The 26,459-nt window shown below is 38.6% G+C and overlaps 1 protein-coding gene across 1 annotated transcript in view; it reads right to left on the bottom strand.

The window, feature by feature from the left end:
- Positions 1–586: 586 nt before the first annotated feature.
- Positions 587–26,459, bottom strand: part of LOC114841687 — a 178,537-nt gene continuing 152,664 nt past the window's right edge. Inside the window, exons 2-3 of the mRNA XM_029126756.1 lie at positions 787–1,101; positions 587–738 (exon numbers count right to left, since the gene is read on the bottom strand). Of these exons, the coding sequence (XP_028982589.1) occupies positions 587–738; positions 787–1,101 (467 nt within the window). The remainder of the gene's footprint in view (positions 739–786; positions 1,102–26,459) is intronic.

Raw genomic sequence — 26,459 nt, 5'->3', positions numbered from 1 at the left:
CGATGATAAGCGAGACAACTATATCTAACTAACTTCTTTCTTGGCGTATATTTATTCATCCGGAAGTTCCTCCAATTCAGACAAAGTGCCGGATATTTTTGCACAAGCTAGAGTATGCTGTCTCAAGAGTGACTGTGATTCGTTTGGAAGATCGATTCATCATAAGTGTCTTTTTCTAGCGGAACGAATCGTTGACTATTGCTACTTGGCGGTAGCTTTCGTTATTGGAACAATTGAGTGGACAGAGAATATTAAATGAGGATTACACAGGGATTTTCATTGTTAGCAGTGATGTAAAAGCCATCATTAGCCGCTGAGTATTCTGTCAAGCGCGTATTGATATTGAAATTTCTCAATATCAATTATTTGTAATGACGAATTTTGTACTCGTATATATCAACCAGGTTACTACGAGCGCAAGCAGGCTGTGGCTGGCGGCCCAACGACTACACCCGGCCACGACCTACACCACCTCCGGGGTGATACGTCATTCCTGACAAGCTCACACGTTTCGAGTAACCCTCCTCGTTTACTGCCACGAATCCGCATGCGTGGTGTGGCACCTCCTCGCCTCACGTCTCGTTCATCATGTTCGAGTAATGCAGAGACACGATTTTGCCTCATTGCGAATGGATGGTTGGGGTGCTAGAAGGGCAAGAATCAAGGCGCTATGTTTGTCGTTGATGGAGTTCCAATGAATTTCATGGGCTTCTTTTTCTTTTTCAATTCCCTTCTCAACTAATGGCACATTAATGCCCGATTTATCATGAGAATTACACAACTCACCGTTCCACTCCCGCGCAAGATGCGTCAATTCGCAGTCCGTGAGAGTCTCGTCCGAAGCGTTGCCCGATGTCGGTGTGTCACTAAGACCAGCTCCACTATTTGCTACGTGATACAGAGGATGTTGCTGCTGTGGCTGTTGCTGAAAGCTACCAGCCCGCTGCTTGTGCTGACTCGTATTGTAGTGATTGTGCTGTTGCGACTGACTGGTCTGGTGATTATTTTGGGAATAGCCGACGCGGCCACCCCGCGTACCCACTGAATTATCCTCCCCCTCGCTGCCGCTCAGGCTGTAGGCTGGGTAAAGCCGTCCCTTCCCTGCAAAACAATGAGAGCAATCAGTGACAATGGATCGATACATAAAACCAACGTACGCCAACTCTTACTTCCCATAATTGACTAGTTGTTGAAAAATTTCACCACAAAACTGATTAATGACCAATGTTGTTTGCAATGATGTTGATGACGTTTGTCGTTTAAACTTGAAGTGTCGTATGAAGGACGGTGGAGTTAGATATATACGAGAAATTTGAAATGAAGAAATGGCTAGGAGCCGAATAGCTCAGTGTGGAGAGCAAAGCGGTCGGGTTTAAATCTCCATGTGGACTATGAACTTTTTTTCAATCTATTTTCATTATAAACTAATATAGAGAATTATCCTGGTTCCCGTTCTACCTACTCCAAAACTCTATCCAACAATATCCTGTGATGTTACAAGTAGTAGAACGTTGTATATACTCTCGACTTTTGTTACAAATTATTTCACTGAGAACAAAGAACGATTGAGAATCAATCATCTCAGAGTTTCTGCAGCAAATCGAAGATGATATTTCTATGAAAATGGGAATTTCGAGGTCGTTAATTTAAAGTTAACAGCGTTTAATTTTGGGGTAAGATTTTGTTACGTGGCAATTCCCTCATTATGGGAATCAATTTGAAGTTCACCTTCACCGGATATTGAACTAAAATTCAATTCATTTCCGGGTTCTAATTTATTACGTCTAACACGGCCCAGGACTCATGACGAAGACATGGCTGGTGATGCGTCCCAAAAAGGCCTATCGAAAAATAATTATATGTACCAAAAAAGCCTTATCGAAAAAATAATTATATGTAATAAAAATAATATATTATGTACCATAACGTTTCGCTTCTGCGATAACTTTGACCTGTAAAATTATTGAACTATATAATATGTAGTTGTATAACTCTACTGGAACATCTAGAGATGCTGTAGGGCTCAGGTTATGATCCCGATAATCAACATTTGAGTGTTTAATCTATGAGGAAAGTTGGTCAAAGGATTCCGTGGCATCGAAGCTTCAAAGTTTACTCATTATGAATGCCTGTTGTAACAAGTATGATGGCGAAGGCGAAGAGAGGAGGAGAGAGTTATACGTAAAAAGGAGAAGCCGTCGAACGATAGAGGAACAGTGGTTCTTCGCCGCAAGATCGATAAGTGCTTTAATTATTCGCTTTAGAGGGCTAGGAAGTAACGAAGTTTCTAGAGCATTATGTAACACCCGATAATCCCGTTACATTAATAGCATCCTCCACTCACGTGCATCCACACCGATGGTGTGAAATTATTACAAAAAAAACGGGACAGGAGAGTGAGGATGAAGTGTACCATTATTATTCATCCGTTTCTCTCTAATTTTTATTGATGTGTCTCCTTTTGATATTCTACGGTTGTCAATGAGTGGTTGTGAGCGAGCGATTATTATTTTACGGTGAGTCGAACGTGCTTGACATTAGTGGGTGGTTTAGAAAGTTGTCAAAACAATTCTAGAGCCATCGCATTTGTACAAACACAAAAAATACGGGACTTCCGTTGTCATTAGTGTTGTTTTTGGTGTCAGAATCTACATCCGGCCCTCTCACTTCCAAATTCTTTTCTTTTATGAGCCTTTTTTTGTTTCAGGTTCAATGACAATGAATCGGTGTGTATCGGGAGAATTGAACAAAAAATCCGAGCAACTTGTCATCCGGTGGACAAAGATACTTCAAGGTGGTAAATCAGGTGGAACCGGTTCTTCAGTCTCAAAAGGTTAGGCATTAAAGTTCCGAAAGAGAAAGAGTGAACGACGGAGATAAAGATAGAGCGTGAAAGAAATTGATGATCTTCAGGTCTCGTCACGGTCTTGCGGAAACTTTGATCGATGCCGCCACTTTGAAGTCAGCAAGGTCATAGCGTAAATGGAGGTGAGATTGTTTTTCGATTGGTGTTAATGGATGGATCTAGTGACGTGAGAATTCGTCCAACGAATTTTCTGAACATAGGATGAACGAATGGATTGCAGCAAAGTAGCACATTTTTTCGATTACATGAGAAGAATCCTCCCATCCGGGATATTTTAATTGCTAATAATCTTGATACCTTTGGAGATTGATTGAATGACACACGGTATCTTGGAATCGAGTTTACCAGGAAGACTCATTGCATCATGTTAATTTGGCGAGTCACATACACGATCGATAGCCTGTGATTCTGAGTCTCGATAAACATGCATCAATCGAACGTGCAGGGGAGAGGGATGCCCGTTGTTTCCCTTCGGTTTTGGCAAGAAGGACACAACCGAGGGCTGGAGGTTTCCAAATGGGGCGGGTATACGGATAGGGACGTAGTGGGATCCATTATAATTAGGTTTGATCGTGCATATCGTTAATGGACGCGATATATCGACCTGGATGGGTGGGTCGGGCGATTGTAGATGGAGGGGGCTGTAGGTGGTACCCAACTCGACTCGTAGTTAACCGAATTATTCTCTGTCCCGTTATCTCTTGTGCTCGCTCACACTATCCACGTTCCTCCTCTGTTTACTCTCATCCACATCCATATAACCCAACCATCCCCCATGTTTAACAACCTCGCGGGGTTTTAACGCTCAGCGGTGCTTTGTGATTTTCTAATTGAGTTACCGCAGTCGGCTTGTTGATGAGACCTCGAATAAAAAACAACAAGAGAGATAAATAAATAAAACAAAGTGGAAACCATATTAAAATAGGCATTAAAAAAAACTCATCTGAGGTCTTTGTTCAAAGCCATTTGTCGTTTAACTTCAATCCAGTACATCCAACAGTTTCATTTGCTGTCAATCAAATGGAGCCCTGAATCATCTGGTGTTTTGGTACTGGTCGGACAATCAAACATCAAACCCCCATTCATTCCAAACTCGAGTACCTAAGTACTGTATTTCCCTCAATGAGACAATGAAGGTTGTTCTCACATTGGTGTTTTGTCTCCACACAGAGTACAACGTCCATTATCGGGTTACCATAGGGGATTATTGTCGTATGTACGCCGTTGTGTACAGTTCTCGATCAAGCATCACATGTTGCTTCATGTTTCTTTGTTCCACCCTTTCTGATACAGGCCACATTACTCTCCCCTTCTCTCATCGTATTCCATTATGGCCATAAAACACCGAATTACGACAGTGGAAAATAGTTATCATTATCATCTCGAAAGAGCAGAGGGTCATCGCATTATCATCTCATAAAAAATTATGCTTTCCCGACATAGGATATGCCGGTGACAGTTGGTTCTTTATCGGCTCGTAACGTATGTTATCAAGTACCACTTTGTTTCCCGTAACTATACATACAAACAGTGATCCGATTGCAAGTGTATCGTACAGGCTCTGTGACAATATGAAATAACGATGTACTCATGTCCGATACAAACTCATCTAATTATCTAGTGTCATATTGAACGCATGGTGGGAACGCACAGTGGTAACTGTGACACCGTCATTGGTACTCGTACCACACCGGTGGAGGGATTCATCCGGTATGTATTCACAGCACCTCACCCTCCACTCGGTCGTCCCTTGGCCACGCTCGAAGGCAACCCCCGGAACATTATCGATTCCCCCACCAGCGGGGAAGGCTGACCATCACATTCGCCGTCTGCATCAGGACTCTATCGGGTGACTGTGGTTGAAGGGATGGATTTTGATGTTGCACGATGGGAAATCTCGGTGGGAGAGGGTTTAAAGAAATGTATATGGCGTTTGTATTACATTGTTGGAAATTTTTTGGAACTTGATGGAAAATATGGTGGTAATTCTCATGAGAGCGACATTGAATTTGATTTAGGGGGAAAATGGATATAAAATTTTACATTTTAGGTAGAATTTAAGGACATTCATAAGTTTTCGGTGGTAGTAAGATGAAAATATCAGAACATGAGTGAATTTTCAATAGAATATGAATTTTCAAAAACAAAATTACATAAATTTTCTATTTGCCCCGCATTTTTCTGATTTTTACGAATTTTCCCAGAATAATTGAGCTGGAAGAACAAGGATTTTATTGATTTTTAGATCATTCGAACAGAAAATCAATGGAAAATTTGATTTTTAAATGACAAGATTACCTGAAATTTCAGTAGAAATTGAATACGATAAAAATTTCCGGGATTTGATACGGAAAATTAAGACGAGAACTCTTCCCATCTAAATTTCAAACGATAAAATTCTACTATTCCACTGTTATTTTATATAGGCAACACGGTATTCAACCGATAATTTTTGATAATTCGACTAGTAATTTTTTATGTTGATATTTATATGAAAAACAAAAGATTTCCTGGTCGAGTGAGCCCCTCATTGGAACTGACAGATGGATTTTATCTCATAGTGCAATTCTCTTGGCGGAAATTTGGATATAAAAATTCTCTTCCGAATACCACTCGAGCTTCAAAATCAATCAAGTATTTCCCTTAAGATTCCCTGCATACAAACGAACCTATCGGGAAATCCCTGATAATATTGAAGCTCTTGTGGTATTACATACGAAAATTTTTATCAGTGAACAGCATATTTACTGGAATTCTTTTATTTTCTATTAAGTTACATGGGAAATTGTGCAGAAATTCGAGGCTTCCGTTGTTTTTTTTTTTTCGAACTTCTTGGATTTTCATTTACGAAATCGCTTGAAATTTCAGAGGAACTATCATTTGATATAAATTTGCGCGGACTGTACCGAAAAGTGAGGCCAGAAACTTGTTGACAATGTCCAAAATAACCACGTGAAGCGAAGAAACTGTAAACAACGAAAGGCATACGAAAAAAATTAAATGAGGAAAAAGTGAATTTATGTACAGTATTTGTTGGACTACTCTGGGAGGATCGCACATTTATCCACCACAGTGATGGATCATGTCTCCAACATACGTCTGCCTTACCTCCACTGATGGATTCCCGAAGAAATGGTGCATGGATCGGAATCAATCACATTTCATTTTTTTTTATTGATCCGTCAATGGGTGCCATTTGTCGGGGAATCCAATGAGAAAGACTCATACGTCTTCGCGGTAGGCAATTCCCTTACGTGGAAACTACCTGGTGAACGTGGAAACGCGTACCAACGATTAAACTACCAATGGAAACCTAATGGTTGGGAGATTCGTTAAAAGGTCGAGTCGTCGAACACATCGATCGTTTCACCGAGTTCATTCTTCATCATTTCGACAAGTATATTTATTTCATATGCGCTTTGCCCCCACTTACGTGACATATCATTCGTTATAAGGACTCTTTCACTTTTTATTCTGTTTAAATTTTGGTTTATGTTCTCATTTCGAGTTGGTGAAGAGAAAAAGGGTATGGAAAAAAATTTTAAATGGGCTTTCTGTTGATGCCGCTGCATTCTTACCGGCTGCGGTAATGCCTAACGAGAGAGTGGAATAAAATACCAGCCGTGGATAGTCTTGATGCGCGAAGAAATGCGGGAGAGCAGGTGCACGAATCAATGACGATGGGGTGCACCGCAGGGCTCCTATATCCAATTATCTTTGGCGACTCATGTGTCGCTCCGAAGGACAAACTGCATGGGCATATGCACACGGAGGGATACTATACGGGTATTCTTGTGAAGGAATCTCAGAGAGATACTCTGCGTGCAGCTCATTTGAGATAGAGAATGAAAATAACAGAGTAGAGCAGACCAAAGGGGAAGGGGGGAGGGGAATAAGATACGATGCTGGTATGATTGCATTACAAATAAGACTATCGACAAGGGGGCTCAAGGGACCAATTGAAGATGGAGAAAAAAAATTGAGAACAAGGACTGAATGTTTAATTAAGTTAGATTACAGATCGAGAGATGGAGATCAGAAATTGATACTTTTATGTCTTTCATTGATGAATGAATTCTCTTTTATTTCCCCAGTAATGAACCAATTGAAAAACGTAATAATTCGATGCTGTAATGGGAATTTTCATCGAGGTGGCTCAAAGGGTAGGTTAGCTTCGCGATTAAGAGAAATGATTGGTTAGGAGGTGCACAGAGCCTTTCCAGGTTAACCCCAGAGTTATATGTGTAGCATGACTACTACCTACTGGGTGAGGAGGCGTGCTTCGAATATCGATCCAAAGTGGAAGAAGCTTGGATACACGGGGGTACAGCAAAAGGGGGTTGGTATTCGTGGGTATGCGGGTACACGCGAAAGAGAGACTGAACTTTTCAACTCGACTTCTTCGTTAGTTTCCGGAATGACGCGGGTCGCCTCGGAATAACTATATTCGCTCCGCTGCTAAACCATGCCCATGCCAATTCTCTGACGAAGAAAGCGGGCTCGTTACACCCGTGAAAACTTGTTTCGACAGGGATAGGTGGAGGAAGAGAAATAAAAACTGGGCAAGAAGCAAATAAAAGAAAATGCACTTCAGGTAATTGGAAGAGAGTAAATTAAATCCAAACAAGAAGCTGTAAGTAATTTGTAACATTTCAGATGTTGAATACTGACTCTCAAGAAGTTTCCACATTTTCCGCAAATCTAATTGTTTTATGTTCGGCAAAAACCCTGATTTTCTGGACTGCTGCAAGAATATATGAAGCTAAATCTTCTGGTTAAAACAAATATTCTCGCATGAAAAAGCATTTTCGCAGGGCAATTGCAGGAAAAATTCAGGTGCTCTAGTAGAATGGAGGTGCAATGTACTAGTATATAAAAATTTCCCTTCTGACATTAGAAAATTTGCCGCTCTCATTGCGAATTCTTTTTTGGTGGCGAACCAAAAATAATTAGACAGATTAATCATTTCTTCCCTGGTGGAAATTAGTATTTTTCTTATTACACGTTGATAATCTCGTTCATCATTATTGAAATTAATATAGTCTATTATCAAAAGCGATGAGAATTGAACCGAACACATCATTTTTGATATTGAAATATCACGTCCAAAAAGTGACAGTAAAAGAAAAAATATAGAATTATGAATGAAATGGAGGAGAAAAATTTCCAGAATATGAAAATAACTTTCGAGTATTGGAGCAGCCAATTTTACTTTAGAAGTTCTCATTTAATGGCAAAAACATGAAATAAATAAACATACTCACAATTCTTTTCCCACATTATTCTGACATTTTCGACAACTGAACCTTCTTCAATTCCTCGAATTTCCAGATTTATTTCCCATTATCTTTCATTAATTGTTGAAATTTTTTTTTTTTTTTTTTTTTATGCTTATTTTATATCGCTTCGAGTCTGATGAGACTATATGGCGATTGATCAAGACTTTAAAAATGGTTAGATCTCACCATTCTACCCGGCCAGGAATCGAACCTGGAACCTATCCGTTGTGAGGCAACGGCCTTAACCATTACGCAAGGCCACCGGGCGAATTGTTGAAAATCTTAGATCTGAAGGGAAATAGCGGGGTCTTGATGTACTCTTTAGTGCAAAAAAGATCCTTCTGTAGAAAAAAGTAATAACTGCAAAAATTGCAAAATATATCGATCATACTTTCACTTTTAACTCGTCAGTACTCGTGCCATTTTACCCAGAAACTTTACTCACGTCGAGAGCGAATCTCTGGCGCATTGCGCGTATACTACTTAGAGAGAAAAGTCCGAGCTATCCATGGGACTGGTTTAGTCGCCGAGTATCACACGATCGACTTTACTCGCACCGCAAGAGAATCTCACACGCTCCTCGTCCGAGCTCGATAAAATATTTTTTTATAATTTATTGAAATATGCTAGGTAGTTTTTATTGACCACAGAGGAAAGAGGTATAGTTGCTCGAGGCAATCAAAAAGTTTCAGTCCAAAATCTCAATTTTTAACTTCCCGACAGGGACGTTATTGTAATGGCCCCGAAAATCAAAAATCGATTTTTCATCAAGTCTCCATGTTTCAAGGTCTTTTCGATGTTCCTAGACAATTTCAAACAAAATTTCTGCCTGTGTGTGTGTTTGTGTTACTAGGTATGTAGGTGGTCAAAATTTTGGTTAACGATTTCTCGTGAACGAATTGTCCGATTTGACTTTTTTTTTCAATCGATAGGTTTTCATTCAACTTAGAGCGGATTAGATTTTGGCTGATATCTGTTTAGTGGTTTTTGAATTTTCATGGAAAGAAAATTTCAAAATGACAAAAAAGCAACGAACACTTTCTTAATCTCATGAATATCACATATAGAACGATTATAATGAAGAAAATTTCATACTTCTCTTCGATTCCTTCGAAAAATTGCCGTTTTTCTATCAATAAATGAGAAATAAAAAAATTCCAATTGGAATACATCGTTATCGACTGGCGCCTCTATTAATTGGTCACTAATACTCATCTGAAGTTAGTTGCTAAGAAAGTGTGTTGTTTTTCCAAATTTCTCATTATTTATATCACTCCGATGTTAATATTAACTCTCAATACTAGAAATCTTATCGTATTTCGAGTTAAGAGAAATATTATATGAAAACAAATGCTGAGATCAGTGGTGTACTTCGTCTCATGAAAATGCGACACACTTCTCATGAACGCAACATCTTTTGATTGACCAAGTTTTTGTGTCTACTTCCGGCATGTACACCGACTGTGTCGAACCGGCGTATGCTTTGATAAAATTATCAAGTGAGAACTGTGTTTACCAAAATGTCGCTTGAGTATGACTTTACCAGCAGTGCGGAAATCGATGCTTTCCTCCCTGGGAATGTAATGATGTGAGTATAGTTATGAATATCATGTAATTAAAAACAAGGGTTTCTCATGAACAAATAAACAGAGTATTGAGAGTTAAAAAGGATTCTTTTAGTCAAAATGGGAGGAATAATAATATCGGGAAGTTGTTGGTGCGACCCGTCCGACGGGTCAGACCTAGATGAATACATCCGCTACCAACCTACCCGCAATGGGAGCGAGCACAGCGAGCGACCAACAGCCCAATCCACTAGTTTGACTATGTTCCCTATACCCTGAAAGTCATACAGCACGAGTGCTGACGGGTTACCGCGAAGACCTGAGTTCATAATGCGTCAAAATGGATTGTATTTATGTTTCATAAATTGACGTATTCCAAGTTTTGATAATTCTGTCATTACCATTAGAGATTATGGAGACTTCTCCATTTACGTTCACGAATCCCGCATCACTTCTAATGTCAGGGAGAAGCCAATGAGGGGATTGATATTAAGAAAAGTACTGGAATAGAAAAATTTTCTGACTGCACAATAAATTTCCAAGATTCGATTAAATTTTTCGAACAATTTTCCACGGAATTCCCCACTGAATTGAAAGACCAAGCAATTTTCTAGTGCCAGATCGAAACTTGTTCTCGAGCATGAAAACAGCGACGAACTTACCCGTGCTTATCTAGAATTATTATTTTTTTTTGTAAAAAATGAAAGTATGGTAATTTGCGCCTCGTTTCTGTTGCCGAGCACTAGAATTTTTCTCCGAATTATATCGTCGTCGAAATATCTTTAATGCATGGCATGAATTGTTTGATATTCCATTCAGAGCCAGCAATTATTTCTCAATAAGTAAATGTTCCCATCAAATCAAGTTAGTAATTGGCAACACTCAGTGGAATGTATTCGTAATTAACAGGAGTCCTAATTACGATTTGAGATAGCATAATGTTTATCGCCTACAGATATAAATTGACGGGGTGTTATCTAATCGGAAGTAGTAGGGCCTCTCAATGTATCAAGTAGGCTTATTAAAGTACCTCTAACGAGGCGACAAGTGGAGTCTCATCGATCCTGGTGAGGTGCAAACACGTTGACACTTTTTCACTGTCGTAATCGATGACACTCTTCACACCACACTTGATTTATTGTCGCAGGTAGTGTTATAGATAGCAAGCTTGAAAATAGTGCATGAGTAATGGAAATAACCACATTTTTTACAGTTCAAATACACTATATGAGTGAGCTTTTCATTTGATCGAGGTGAATTGGACATTAGATAAAAATTATACTAAGATTTCCTGAATATACAAAAATAATAAGCATTTGTTTTAAAGACGCCTTTCCCAATGAAGATTATCCGCATCCTCGTACTATTTTTTTATCAAAATGGCCGTAGGCAGTGATTCACGGACGCGTAGTGAAAAATATTGTTCGTCACACGGACGAAAAAAAATTTTCTACATTGTTAAAAAAATTTCACTGAAGTTTCCAGGCTTTAGTCTTGAAATATGAAACAAGTGACGGTTTCATTGAAATTTCAGGGAATTTTACCATTGAAAATTCGTGGCTTTCGTGGAAAATTCATGGAAATTTTAAATTTCAGTTAAATTATTCCATAAAAATTGATGGAAATTAGGAAAATTCAAGCAAAAATGTTCTTGAACTTTCAATTTTTTGAAATTTCAGAGCAATTTCTTATTGACTTATCATGTTTACATTAAAAATTCATGGAAATTTCGGAATTTTCATGGTTCTTCCACTGAAAAATCAGGAATTTCCTTGAATTTTCAGAGAAACTTGAAATTTCATAGACTTTTTTCCGTTAAATTGAGTTCAGTGTCATTTTCTGAAAAATTCAGTTAAATTTTTTTAACAGTGTAGCTCATATGATTCATATTCATAAGACTCATATTCGCCGGAAAAGTTTTTTTCAGCCTAATGACGAAATATACTAATTTCTCTCATTATACAATGGAAATAGATGAACGATGTACCAAAGGGCGATTTGATTGCTTGAAACGCCGCTGAGATATTGGAGTGAATTTGGAGCAAGTAAAGATCATTGCAAACAAATGGAAATTTTCAAAAAATCATAACTCCCTTAATTATCAATAGCTTTCAACTTTTTTTCCAAAATTTTTGTCTAATGGCCAGAAAAAAATTTAGAAAAAATTGAGACAAAAATCTCCAACATCGACTTCATTGGCCTACTGATTTGGCGTGCACTGCTCATCTTTTTATAGCGAATGTTTGCTGTTCGTTTGTTGTTCGACGTTTCATTTTTTTCGGTAATTTTTTTCATTTCATATTTGTTTTTTCGACAATTTTTACATTTTGCTTTTTACTTGCCTTGGACTCGTGTGACAAACTCCACACTCATGTGTTAGATTGCGCTTCACCGCCTTATGACTAAATGTACACTCTAAAAAAAGATTACTTCTGATAAGTAGGAAAATTACTTGTATTCAGTACCGAGGCGTTTCTGGAGAAAAGCTAATTTTTTTACTTGGTCCAAGTCGAAAATCGACTGAATACAAGTTTTATGCTCCAAGTACAATTAGCACTGGTGACAAGTACCAACTGTACTCATCATCAGTACTGAAAGTACTTGTACTGAGTACCGAGCTGTACTTCTTAAAAGTAGAAAAAATACTTGAGACAAGTAGTAATAGTACTCAAATCCAGTACCAATGGATTTTCGCGGAATATTACAGTAAGATTCATCATACAATGGAGATCGTTGAAAAACGAAGAATTAATGCAAATAAAATTATTGTTTATTGTTCGTTTGCCCCTCAAATGCTTGAAAATTGAAATGTACTGGACTACAGTCCAGTGTAATAAATTCTCGAGCTACAGAGATTTTTTTTTCAAAATTTGTCAAAAGATGTGTAGAATAACAATTACCAATTAAGTTTTCCAAATTTAATTTCCAAATAGTCCTTTTTTTTAATAACAAAAAAGGTAATATTCATGCGAAATAGCCAGCAAAATGATTCTCAAAATAATTGTTATATTTTATATTGAACAAAAAAATTGAAGTATTAATCTTTTGAGCTATCTTGTGTGAAAATTGCAATTTCATTATGCGACAAAGAATGAAATTGCCTATTTAGAAGTCGAATTTTGAAAAAAAGTAGCTCGTAACCGTTATTCTAGACATCTTTTGAAAAATTTACAAAAGGAAACCCCTGTAGCTCAAAAATTGAGTACACTGTGCTATTTTTCTTCATTTTCAAGGTCTTGGGGGCAAATAAACAATAAATAATCGTTTTTTTTCCCACTTATTCTTCGTCTTTCAACATATATAAATAATCAATCATCAATGTGTGATAAATCTTACTGCAATATCTCGCGATTTTTAAACTCATCGTAACCTCCCCTCGATGAAATTTGGTCATTGTCATCTGAGAATGATAATGATAATGATAATGAGAACGATAATGAGAATGATAATTAATGATATGAAATTCCCCAACAAAATAACCAACCAAAAGTACTGGAATCAAGTCATAAAAGTACTCGCGAGAAGTAGAAAAATTACTTGCTCCAAGCATTAAAAGTACTTGTGAGAAGTAAGAAAAATGCTGACAGGAAGTAATAAAAGTACTTCCTCCTAGTACTTTTCCTACTTGCTTAGCAAATATTGTACTTCACCCAAGGACATGAAAAGTACTTGGGACAAGTAGTTTCCCAACTTTTCACAAGAAAACTTCTCCCAAGTAGAATTCAGTGCTGGTGAGTAGTAACTTTTTTTTAGAGTGTACTATCATGTAAAGCAACTCTACGTTGTTTTACGAATGCCATATAAATACAATAATCGATTGGTGTGACACTGTTTTAATGCTCAGAAGAGTTACTAAGTGATGAAACATCTGTTGTATCACAAGCAAAAGGTAATAAACGAGATAGTATCGGTCGAAGATTTTTTTTCCTGCAATGAGGATGATTCTACAAATAGAACCTGTACCTCAAATTGCATCAGTATATAATCAATGACCGACTAATGGAGCTAAAACCCTTTTGAGGTATTTTATTTATTTTTAATTATTAACATGAGAAGTACGGGTGAAAATTAAGGTCATACTCAAGGGCCATATATAAGGATCAAAAATAACGGTCAGAAACGACAGTCAAAAATAAGGGTGAGAATTTCAGTAATTTTCACCGCAAACAGAAATAAACAAAATAGTGAGCTACTCAATCATCCTGGCTATCAGGGTTAATTCAGGGGATATATGATTCCTTTTCATTCGACAGGAGGAGAAAGGGGAAAAAAGTATCAGTCGAGAAGAGTTTTTCCGCCTTTAGGATGAGGCAGGATCATATAAGGAGTTATTCAGGATGTATAGGATGAACAAAGGAGGGAAATATATCTCAAGGCGGTAATAGGGGGGTATAAGGTCCAGATATACGACTCGAGGAGGTAATAGGGAAGAATAAGGTCCAGATATTCGACTCGAGGAGGTAATAGGGGGGAATAAGGTCCGGATATTCGACTCGGGAAGTGCTCAAATTTGTGACCAAACCATTATGTTATTTAATATTTCACACGCGAATTCATTGTAATCAAATCCCCCATTTTCGGTCATGCGAGGCTGGAGACAGTTAAAAGTAGAATGAAGGGAAAAGTAAAAGTACCAGAAGCAGTAAAAAAGCTGATTAGAATAGTATACTGTGGTACAAATGCCTCAAGGTGTACTTTTTCGCACGCACGCGTAGGGTGGCTGTATCGCCCAGCGGATAATTCCACTGACCTATTTATCTCCACAACCACAAGTATTTTGTCCACTTTTTCTCTTACAATAACGGGTATCTAATGTCAGAACATTAGATACCCGTTATTGTAACGGGACGTATTTACCACAAAAATTTTACACTTTGACTTTGAAATTTTGCATTTTTAAATGCAAAAATCACCCTTTGACATTTTTAGGTCCTCAGATTCTAAAATGTGCGGACGAATAGGTATTGTAAAGAAATGGGTCTATTTATTAAATCATTAGTTTATTGACGGGATTTAGAGCAAGAAAGACATAAATAAAACATGAGAACTAAAAGACACGTCCGCGGATTCAGACAATTGATAAAAGAATTATGACGATCGGAAAGACGATCACACGTGAATGCGGTTGAGACGGAAAGATAGAACAAATACGCAACACTGTATTAGATTGTTTGCTAGGAAGAAAGAGCGAGATCTCATGTTTTTTAGGGAATAGCCACTTTTATTCATGCAATCTAGTTATTTTACACAGACCGATTTTTCTATATGATAATCGTCGAACACAAGTTAACTATACAATATGGTAAGCGGTATTACTTGCATTCAGGTAATGCCGCTCGCTCGCCTTCCGTTATAGTCTGTCTATAATTCTGAATCCTGCGAAGAATGGAGCGTTTATAATTGCAGAATATCAAGATGAATAGTAGAAGAAGACTTGAGAATATTCTTTTTTATTCAGAGTGAGGGTTTTGGATGCAAAAATCATCATTATTTCTTAGCTGAGCAGTACATGCACTGTTTCCTCGAAGATACTATTTTTTGAATATCTGCCACGTTTACTGCTCAAGGCGGTGATAGGAGTAAAATGGTTGGTTTTGCGCTCGGACTGTGTGAAGTTCAAAGTCAAGTAAATTTCTAGTGTGTAATGCTTCGCTTGATACACCCCGTGCAGAAAGGAAGCGCTTTACGCACACTAAACAGTCCCAAGATGTAAACTTTCCCGACATGTATTACAGAAAAATAAATAGCAGGTGGTTTCTCAGTTGGTTATTTTTCCGCTGGTTTATCCGCAGTATCGATGGGCACAACGTTAGAGTTGCTGACACGTCAGTAATATTCACAGTGGTAGTTATTAGCGTAGCACAAATATAATTGACACGTGATCCCCCAAACCACTATGTCAATACGTATGGAAACATGGACGAACACATTCATATAAACCCTTGTATGCTTTTGATATAGTCACAACGTTTAGGCAACTAACAAGCTGTCACGACAAGTAAGCGTTCAAATTAACAGCCAATATGCTTATTACTGTTATTTTTAAACTTATTATTTCGAGGAGTTATTAACTGGTGAAATCACTGTGCTACTCTCTAAATCATCTGATCGGTGAGATGAGAAATTTTATTTTAAAAAGTATAGAAAAGAAAGAAAAATTTTTTATCGCATCGTCACGCCTTTTGACAAATATGGTTTACCAACGGAGGATCTCGCTCCGCGACAGTACAAAACAAAAACGAAACACAACTGTCGAACTTCAGGATTTTCAAAACAGATTAGTATTTCTCGAGAATCTCAGACCGCAAAAACGGTGTATTTTTTCACGTCAATCCGATCGATATCTTGCCAGAAATTACAAAAAAAAATCCAGTTCAGTTCATCCCTCATGATCAAATTACTTTTTTTTGACTCACATTTCGACCCTGAAATGGTTAATTTGCGTTGGCAATATGTGTCCTAGGAGGGTTAAAACGCAACTTGAAATCAATTGTTTCTCTTTATTAAATCCATCGCTGGTAATTGCCACCTATCGGTCGCAAAACAGGACGATAGGTGACAGTTAGCGGGACTCAGTAATGAAAATAGTGTATCGAACATTCCCGACGATTGCCGATCACAATGATGTCGTTTGTTATTCATAACTGCTCCAGCAAAAACTTAAACGGATTCTGAGGCATAAAAGGTTGCAACGACATTCGCGCCACGCTCTCACGCTTTGGGTCAGCGATGCTACACGACTATGTCCCGCCAAGCTCGCTGATATGTACCGCGGGGAGTCCACAGAAACCTTGCGTCGGCAGGCATCATGTCATCCCTATGCGCATGAGGTTATCCATTTCACATGTTATCTGTTTTATAAAACCGAATGTGTTTATAATCTCGTGTTAATTCTCCGGTGATCCTACTGTCAGAAAATAAGAGACAAATGAAGAAAATATCCTGAAATTAATTGAAAAAAGAGATGACAATCTTTTACATTTACCTCATGCTCCACCATGAATTAGATACCTGACATATATTCCTTTGAACTCATTTCATTTAGTACAATTTGAGGTTATGAGGCACTTTTGTGTTCCAGTATTCTCGAGAAATCTCAGTGTCGCTTTACACTAAGTCCGAGATCCAATTGCGTTGACACCTGTCTGGGTTGCGAGAATAGTACGCGGCAGACTTTCTGCGTCTCTTAGAGTGCCCAAGGGTCCTGCCAGTATGAATGCAAAGCAAGACATACGCAATGCTTGCAATTGTTAAAATTAATTGAAAAACAGTTGAAAGATGGTTTCACCCGTTGTGTACGTTTCGGGGTGCGTCCATTGTGGAATCTCCCTTAAGGAGATTCTACAATGAAGAGCAACGCAGGATTATTGCGACGCATGCAATTGTTTGAATCAATCATTCTGTTTTTCGTTTATTTTGACAATTAGGGAGTTTTTCGGCCAATTCACGAACTAATGACACCAGGGTGCTAAAGGCTTTCCAACATGGCGGCTCCCATGATCAAAAGAACATAACCTGTTGTAAACATTTGAATGGTGTGTGCTCAAGGACCCCCGAATTGATATAAGTCAATTAACGATGGTTTACCCTTGCTCCTAGCCTAATTGCAAGAACAAATGTAGATTTCAGATCCCATCAAAATCTCCGCATATTCGTCAGCAGTGGTTGGATTTTATTGGTATTCAAGATCTGAACCCGGGAACGGGTTTATGCGAGAATCATTTCACTTCCGATCAAATCATTAGTGAAAGTGAATTCACAGGTATATGATTTTATCCTATTGTTCCACCTAATATGATAAAACAGCTTAAACAGATGAAAATGAATACAAACTGGTTTCTTAGGACAAAAATTCATTAGAGCGAGGTTAAAGACTAATGCTGTTCCTACGACAAAAGTTCTTTCAAAATGTATTACCTACATACTCAAAGATAAACAAACATTATTTCGCCCTAACCTCCATAGAATTGGCTATTGATACACTCCCGCCAAAAAAAATCAGCCGGTGGCTCTATGGCGCCCTCTGCATTGAGTTTGATAAAAACAACCTAATTGCAAGCGTTGCGTTAAATCTGCGCTGTGTTCATTGTAGAATCACCTTTACGCAGCGATATTCAATGTCGCACGCCAACTTACGCCGCGACGTTTTGCGTTATGAAACTTCTGCTAGGGTGTCCTATCGTTTTTAATCCTCTACAACGTTTATCAGTTTCATCAAAATCGGAGGGGAAAGTCAATCTGGTGTTCCGTGTTAGCAATTAATCCTTGAGTTATGTTCACTCGGAATAGCGCAGCATATTCAAGAAGACAGCAGCACTATGGATGCGGGAGAAATTGACGAGTCACCTTTGTTTATAGAGAGTGAGTGGCTATGCAGGAATTTATGCAAACTTGAGAATCAACACCGGGCCACGACCCTCTTGTACGATAAGAGATGTAATACTTCAGATAAGTCGCACGGGCAACCGATGAGGTCCTTTACTGCCTCTTACACCGTACGTAAATAAGGTTAACGTGTTTCACCATAGTCTACGCCTCTCTACCCCTCCATTTCTAGCTAGTAACCCCTTCTTATTGCCTGAGGATTAGATTATCTGCATTCTTTTTTCGCGCTTTTAAGCGGCTTATGCGACCCTCTTGAGTTGATAGAATATCAATGAAGGGCGGGGGGGTTGATCTATTATCTTAATTCTCTATGGTTTTTATATATCATTTTTTGCACGCAGGAGAAATTATTTCTTTAATTGATAATAATCTCAGTTTTGAGGCTTTCGCGGCCATGATTATTATTATTATCATTGGCTTCCGCATGGATGCCGCATTGGGTTTCAGCATTGCGCCGACGTTTCGCAAACATTGCAGTCTGCATCTTCAGGGCTGTAAGCTCCGATTCTGAGCTTCGACGTGCGGGTGTCGTCCTTATATGCCCTCCCTTAGGGTGGTGGGGGGAGGAGGGGGGCGGGGGTCAGCCAATCAGAGTTGTTTAATTGGTCAGCTGACCAATTAAAAAACCGGGAGGACCGTTTTCCAAATGGCGTTCACCTGATATCCTCTATCCCTGTTTAGGTTGTGAGGCTTCTTATGGATCTCCAGACCTTCCCGATATTTCCTTTGGAAATATGCTTGGGAATTAGCGAGCATTCTGGCTTGGTCATACTGAATAGTGTGTCCAGTATCCATCCAGTGTTCAGCCAGGGCAGACTGTTCCAGGTGACCGTATTTGGAGCACCGTTGGTGTTCCTTAATCCGTGTACTGATCTTCCTCCCGGTTTCTCCAATGTACACTTTTCCGCATGAGCAAGGGATTTCATAAACTCTTAGTGTGCTGAGCGGTGGTCGTGGGTCCTTTGCACTTGGCAGCATCTGTCCGATCTTCTTCGGAGGTTGAAAGATCGTTCGGATGTTGTGTTTGTCTAGGATCTTGCTTATGCGTTCTATCGTACCTCTTAGGTAGGGGAGGACGGCCACTTTGGGTCTTTTCTGGTTCTCCTCAGGTCTAGACTCCTCTTGGGGAGCTGATAGTTTGTTCTGTAGCCTATCCTTGATCCTTCGAATTTGTTGGATCTTGTACCCATTGTTGCTAAGGGCAGTTTCGAGATGTTTAATTTCGCTGTCGATGTTGGAGGGCTGGGAAATGGTGAGAGCTCTGTACATCAAGGAACTGATCACAGAGTTTTTCTGGGATGGATGGTGGTGGAAAGTAGCATGAAGATATCTATCTCTATGGGTAGGCTTGCGGTGAACCTGGTGACCCAAAGTCCCGTCGGGGTTACGTTGGACAAGGGCATTCAGGAAAGGGAGACATCCATTCTTTTCAACTTCCATGGTAAACTTGATGTTGTGTGTTGGGCATTCAAGTACTCCAGGAAGTGGGCTAGTTCTGTTCTCCCATGTGGCCAGATGACAAAAGTGTCATCCACATATCGAAACCACACAGAGGGTTTTCGCAAAGCTGACTTCAATACTTCCTTTTCGAAGTGTTCCATGAATATATTTGCAATAATAGGTGAAATGAGAGAACCCATCGCGACACCTGATTTTTGCTCATAGAACTCTCCTTTGAATTGGAAGTATGTAGAGGTCAAACAGTGCTTAACCAGAGGGAGAAGTTTGGAAGGGATGTCTTTGGATTTGTTGATTATTTCCAAGGTTTTAGGGATTGGGACGTTGGTGAATTGAGATTCTACATCAAAGCTCACAAGGATATCCTCCGAAGAGGTTCTGAGAGTTCTCAGTTTGTTAACAAAATCCAGAGAGTTTTGAATGTAGGAATCATTTCGACCACTCAACTTTTGGAGTGATTTCGTAAGAAACTTTGCCAGTTGGTAAGTTGGCCCGCCAATGTTGCTGACGATAGGGCGGAGGGAAAATGACTCTTTATGGATTTTTGGAAGTCCATAGAGCCTGGGGGGGAAGGATTCTTTGGGACTGAGGGACTTAGACAAGTCAGCCGAAAGGCCAGCTTTCTTCAGGAGTTCGGTGATTTTGCGTTCAATTGTGCGAGTAGGATCTTTCCTGAGTTTAGTATAAACTCTGGAGTCTCCCAGCATCGCACTGAGCTTTCCGGAGTAGTCATCCTTACCCATGACCACTGTGGCATTGCCTTTGTTAGTATTCTTCCAGCGGACACTGGATGCATACTGGACACACTATTCAGTATGACCAAGCCAGAATGCTCGCCAATTCCCAAGGATATTTCCAAAGGAAATATCGGGAAGGTCTGGAGATCCATAAGAAGCCTCACAACCTAAACAGGGATAGAGGATATCAGGTGAACGCCATTTGGAAAACGGTCCTCCCGGTTTTTTAATTGGTCAGCTGACCAATTAAACAACTCTGATTGGCTGACCCCCGCCCCCCTCCTCCCCCCACCGCCCTAAGGGAGGGCATATAAGGACGACACCCGCACGTCGAGGCTCGGAATCGAAGAATTCACAATATTATATTTCAGCAAGATCTGAAGTAGAATGCATTCACTCTAAAGAATGCAGATCGATCTTGAATTAAGATCAAAATGTCCGGAAATTTAAAATCGATCATATCTTAAATGTTGAACAACTAGCATATCATACACTAATAGAAAGGATTAGTTATTGTTAACAAATGAATTTGGTTGGAGAGTCTATTCGGTCTCAGCAAATGATCATTCGTTAATAGTTAACAAATACATATTTAACCTGTAAGAAGTCGCGCTTTTTTCATGTCAAAGTGTTCCTTGTGATAATATCTATCAACACAAGTCATAATATTCCTACGAAACTAGGGACAGTTTGATGATAATTGGCATTTTTCATTTTTATGATAAAATTGATGTATACACGATAACTCCCAAAAAAATTGGGATAGGATATTGAAATTTGGTGACATTGGAGCTGTTATGATATTATAGGATGAGTTTATGAGTAGGCAAAATCGACCAAGTGGGTTAGAAGATATTCAACTTTTAGTAAAAAACTATTTTACTCAATATCTCCTAAAATACTGGTCTGATTTCACTTTTGTTTTTTTCGAAATACTCGTCTTGCTGTCACCTATCGAGATCAATCAAAATATGAATAACCTTCCAAACAAAGCTTCCGAGATATTCGGGTGTTCTCATCCGGCACTTCCAAAAGGCGTGATAATATTTTTTTTTCAATCAAATAATTTAGGTATTTGAAATTAAATTCAAATGCGTAAAGTAAGGCATTTATGGCGAGCCTTACCGGCACTTTTAGGGTTCGCAATACAAATGCAGTTTATGTATAAACCCCAAAAACAAAGAAAAAACAAAAAAATTAAGGGAAGACCCATATTATATTTTATGGCACGCCGTGCAATAAGTCGAGTTTATCGCACGCTGCGCTTCGCCTTCGCGCTTGCACCTCGCCTTCGGCTCGGCCTGTAAACTTCACATTCGTCGAAAACGAAATTTGTGCCCTTGTACTCTAATGTACTATTAGGCAAACAACAATCAAGACCATCAAGACAGTCAAGACTGATGCCCGATCTTAAATTTCCGGACATTTCGATCTTAATTTAAGACCGAACTTTTTAGAGTGTTGTTGTCTCTTTCAGAAGAATCTTCTTAATGTGATCGATGGAAGGACAACATTCCATTATTTTCTATCTCATCCATTGATTCTCATCAAAGAAGATTTCTTTATGGCCGTCTGGAAAAGAATACTGTCATTGGGTGTGGTATAGAATAATTTTTCATGAGGAGAATATGAAATTGTTTTTTCTAATGGAAAATTTAATTATTCAGGGGATGTTGAAAATTTCAGCTGTGAGAGAATTAGCTGGATTCTTCGTTAAACATTGAAGGTTATCGATTTGTTTTAGTATAAATATTGTATTAGGAATAATTGATCAATTTCTACCGCAAATCTGTATTCCGCAGAATTCAGTCTTTGGTTTGGTTTTCATGACTAATTCCTCACGTAGTTCGCGGAATTTGAATTAGGTTCCAAACCGGCAAAGATTATAGAACTACTACTTTTACATTTTATGTCGCGCCGTGCAATAAGTTGAGTTTATCGCACGCTGCGCTTCGCGCAGCTTGCTCAAAACTCGACTTCTGCACGACTTGACATAAAATATTATAGAGCACTCGGTAATAAATTTCGTTTTCAACGAATGTGTAGTTTACAGGCCGAGCCGAAGGCGAGGTCTGTAAACTACACATTCGTTGAAAACGAAATTTGTGCCCTTGTACTCTAATGTACTATTAAAATATTTCCACTGATGACAAAATATCTGAATGATTGAGTGCTGAATTTTTACAGAGCAATTCGAGGGGCCATTCATTTGTGAAATAATTGTGTCATTCAAGACTGAAAACGTCGGAAATCAGTTGAAATCCAGTGAAATTAGTGAAATCCCGGGATTTCATGGATTTCAGGTGATTTCAATTAAAATCACTTGCAATCGGTGAAATCTGATGAAATCATGAAATCAGCAATTCATGAAACCCTTTCGAATACATAAATGAGAAACAAACTCTTTCAACTTATTTGTGGTATATTCTTCTACGTATGCCCATTTACGTGGATTATTTTTCACACAGAAAAAAACAAATCGGTGAAAAAAACGCGGATTTTCTTGTACGACCCCCTAAAATCTTCAGAAAGTATCGAAACATGGTGTTACCGACAGATACACTATCTGCGGCAGAAGACAAAAAAACAAAACAAAAATACAATATCAACAATCGATATTTTTTTGAGCATCTCCCACACGACGTTGGATGTTTGACTGCAGTAGAAATAGATATTCAATCGAACGAATGAAAAAAATTTATTTTTCTTATATCATATAAATACTTATAGTATTTAGAATTATCTTATATATTCATTCTTATGGCCTCACTTTGACGGTTTCATCCTTACATTTACCCTTGTAACTGTCATGTTTGAGCCTTCTTGCATTAGTATGATGCATTTTTTCCCCTCCGGATTCTATCCCCATTCCCTCTTGCTCCATTCCCCCCTCCGCCACGAAATAGATGAAATCAAAAATGTGAAATCACTTGAAATCGCCTGAAATCGCGAAATGACCAAAAAATCCCCGGCAATCGCATGAACTCAATGATTGCATGAAATCGTGGAAATCGCCATGAAATCAAGTGAAATCAGCGATCATTGTGTCATCGGATTTCCAAATGAATGGCCCCTCGGAGCAATTCTACGTCAAATCCGAAATGACAAAAATTTCATGTTTCCGATTGTCTTGCTGATTTTTTTTTGACAAGGAGTATATGAGACCAAGCTCTCAAAATTTTTAGAGCAATTCGATTTTTGTGGAGACAATTTTTTCCTCAACCGGGAATACTTGGCAAAAATAATTGATTGTTCTCAGTGTGGGAATGATAGTCAGTAGAGGCTTCCACTTCACTTCATTTGAAGCCCCTTTGATGTTGCTACGTGGGCCTGCGTCTTGATATGAATTCCCTGTTGAGGAAAAAATTGTCTCCACAAGTGGTTTCAACATTTCAAGTGAAGCGACAACATTGAAGAAGTTGAAAACCAATACTTTCACAATTCCAAAACGATGAGAGAATATAATCCATCTTAAATTCATAGATTATCAAATAACTCAGGATTCTTGAGTGTTCCCTCCCTCACCGTAACGTTCAGGTGAATAGTTATATGTTACGAACGGGAATATGGCTTGAAACAAGTCACTTTTTCAACTATTACTCATCATAAAATGTTTTTTCTTTGCCATTTACGCATTGTTCCCGAAAATAAATTTAAAAAAAATCACTGGTTTAACGAAGAACGACTGCAAAATAATTACTGTCCTTTGGAGAAAATATCGGTAATTGGGTCCCCAAGTTATCCCTAAAATTGCAGATAAAAGAAAATAAAGTTTTCGAGTAATTGCAGATAAACAGAATGAAAAAAAAATTGATTTTGCCATAGCGGCTCTAAAAATTGAATGAATTGAGTTCAATTGTACTCATTTTGGAGTTTTTCAATTACCTTCCAAAGTGTGAAAACGAGAATTCGATTCCTTATGACTAAATTCAATTATTTCACCTTTTTTCCAACAATGAAAATTCAAGTGAAAAAACTGACATTTTTTGAAAAAATCATAACATGCTGAAAAAAATCGAATCGCTCTAAAAAATTTATAAGAGCTTGGTCTCATGTACTCCTCAAAAAAATCGGCAAGAGCATTGGAAACATGACATTTTTTTCATTTTGGATTTGACGTGGAATTGCTCTACAAATTTTTCTTGTTTTTATAACTTGTTCAGAGAATTTCGATAATAGTTTTCAACAGTGACCAATGTCAATTATAATAAATCGGAAAATGGGAAATACTTCTTCTCCTTTTCAACTTCACACGCAAGTATCACGATTGAAAAACCTACCCGGAAAGACAATGAATATTAAAAAGAATAAAGAAGCAAGAGAAAATAAAGAATGAAGGAAAGAGTGCTTGCATCAGGAAAATTGTTCCCTTCTGGATATAACCGAGCAAGTTGAAAGTAGCAGGTTGTCAGCAAAAGTGCGTCGGTTGCTATTCACGACCAAGTGAGATCACGGGAACGAGAAGTGACAACGACCTATCGTCGCCAATCCTACATTCTGGAAGAAACGGCTGGAAAACTGAGAGGTTGAAAAAAGAAAGCGATAGTGAAGAAGGACAGCCAACTAGATAAAACGAGAGCGTGAGGTTAGTCCCTTTCTCACTCACTGTGTAGCCTCCGTTGAAATTCTCCGTGGATCAGCGAGATGAATAATTCAAGAATGGGTCAGGGAGTCACGGGAGCGAATTAGAGTCAAATAGCAGAGTGAGGTAGGTGGCTCGTCCTTTACCTGGTCTGAACTGTTTCGTCATCGGATTTTTATCTCCGTTTGTCCCAAAAAATTACCCGACATATTTCATAACATCTGTTACAGCTTATCATTTGCCTCCTATATCCCAAATAATTCAATTTAAATAACCCAATTTTCGTTTTTTGGTGAACTGGTCGAATGGATTCTCTATAAACAGCTGACTGGGAAAGAAGATCCACTGCAGCATGAGAAACAAATTTGCCAATGTCATTTGAGAGGATAGAGGCGATAAAAGACTGAAACGAATTTTGTGTCAATGTCGTGTTAGATTGAAATAAACTGCAGACTGCAGTGGTACATGCAAAGATGAGGAAGGACGTTTCGAAGCTGATTTCGTGAAAGAGACATTTTCGAGATAAGGACGGTGACGATGCTTCTCGTGTTATATTCAACTAGGTGTCTCTGTTTTCCACAGTTAAACTGCTGTGTTACATCCCGTAGCAAAATCTACTCCCGCCACACTGGCCACGATGTATACAGTGGTGGCGGTGTGCGCGCACACTGTTCAAACTTTGCCTAAGCTTTTCTTGTGCTCTTATTTGCTCTCGTAATATGATGATATTAAGTGAGCTCCCCCTACTTCCCTCTCTTTTCCTTAGATTCTAGCAACCCCTGGCCGCACTGCTACTCCACTCTGATGCCTTCTCATTTTTTTTTACTTCTCTTGTTATCACGTGGGTAAACAGAAAAAAGAGGAAGAATGGATATGATCCCCAGAGCCAAATGCATCCACTCGTCGGTCCAATGATGACTTGTTTGCAGAACGTTAAACCCGTAGTTTTTCACCACGTAAACAGTACTCCTGGGTATTCACAGCGGGCAAGTCATTATTCCAGTTGGACATTCGGGAGGAAGCTAACCATTGAGGAAACTAGAATATAACCATCGGGCGGAGAGCAATACTAGACTCAATCCAAAGTAATTACCTTAATTTATTTGCTCCAAGTTTACAATGTTTAACAAACTTTTGTATATTGAACTCATTACGGATAATTAAATTATCTGTAATTCTGTGTAGTGGCTAAGTAGTTGAAAGAAATTTGCGGAATGGAGTTGAATGATCAAATTATAGGTGAAATAACATTCTACATTTTAAGAAATCTTATTAGCGACAGATTTCTCTGAAGTACCGTAGAGGCACCAGTAACGGACGTGTAAGAATTTTCCAGTAATAAAATGCGTTTTTCTCATTATTCAGATGTAGAATCGTTAAAAAATCAATTCTTTGTAAACCTCAATATTATTGCCGTAGAAAAAAATCAATTTGATACAAAATTCATGCACCTGTGAATAATACTATAAGAAAATTGATAAGTCAGTCAAAACGTCAGTACCCGAACGACCAAAGGCCCTAAACTTGAACTGTTCAAGATAAAATCAAGCTAGGACTAAATCAAAATGAGACAAGTAGCGATTGATT

Source organism: Diachasma alloeum, unplaced genomic scaffold (genome assembly GCF_001412515.2).
Source record: "Diachasma alloeum isolate Michigan unplaced genomic scaffold, Dall2.0 Dall_scaffold_00184, whole genome shotgun sequence".
Taxonomy (NCBI): Eukaryota; Metazoa; Arthropoda; class Insecta; order Hymenoptera; family Braconidae; genus Diachasma; species Diachasma alloeum.
The sequence above is the reverse complement of the archived record's forward strand: the minus strand, read 5'-3'. Positions and strand labels throughout refer to the sequence as shown.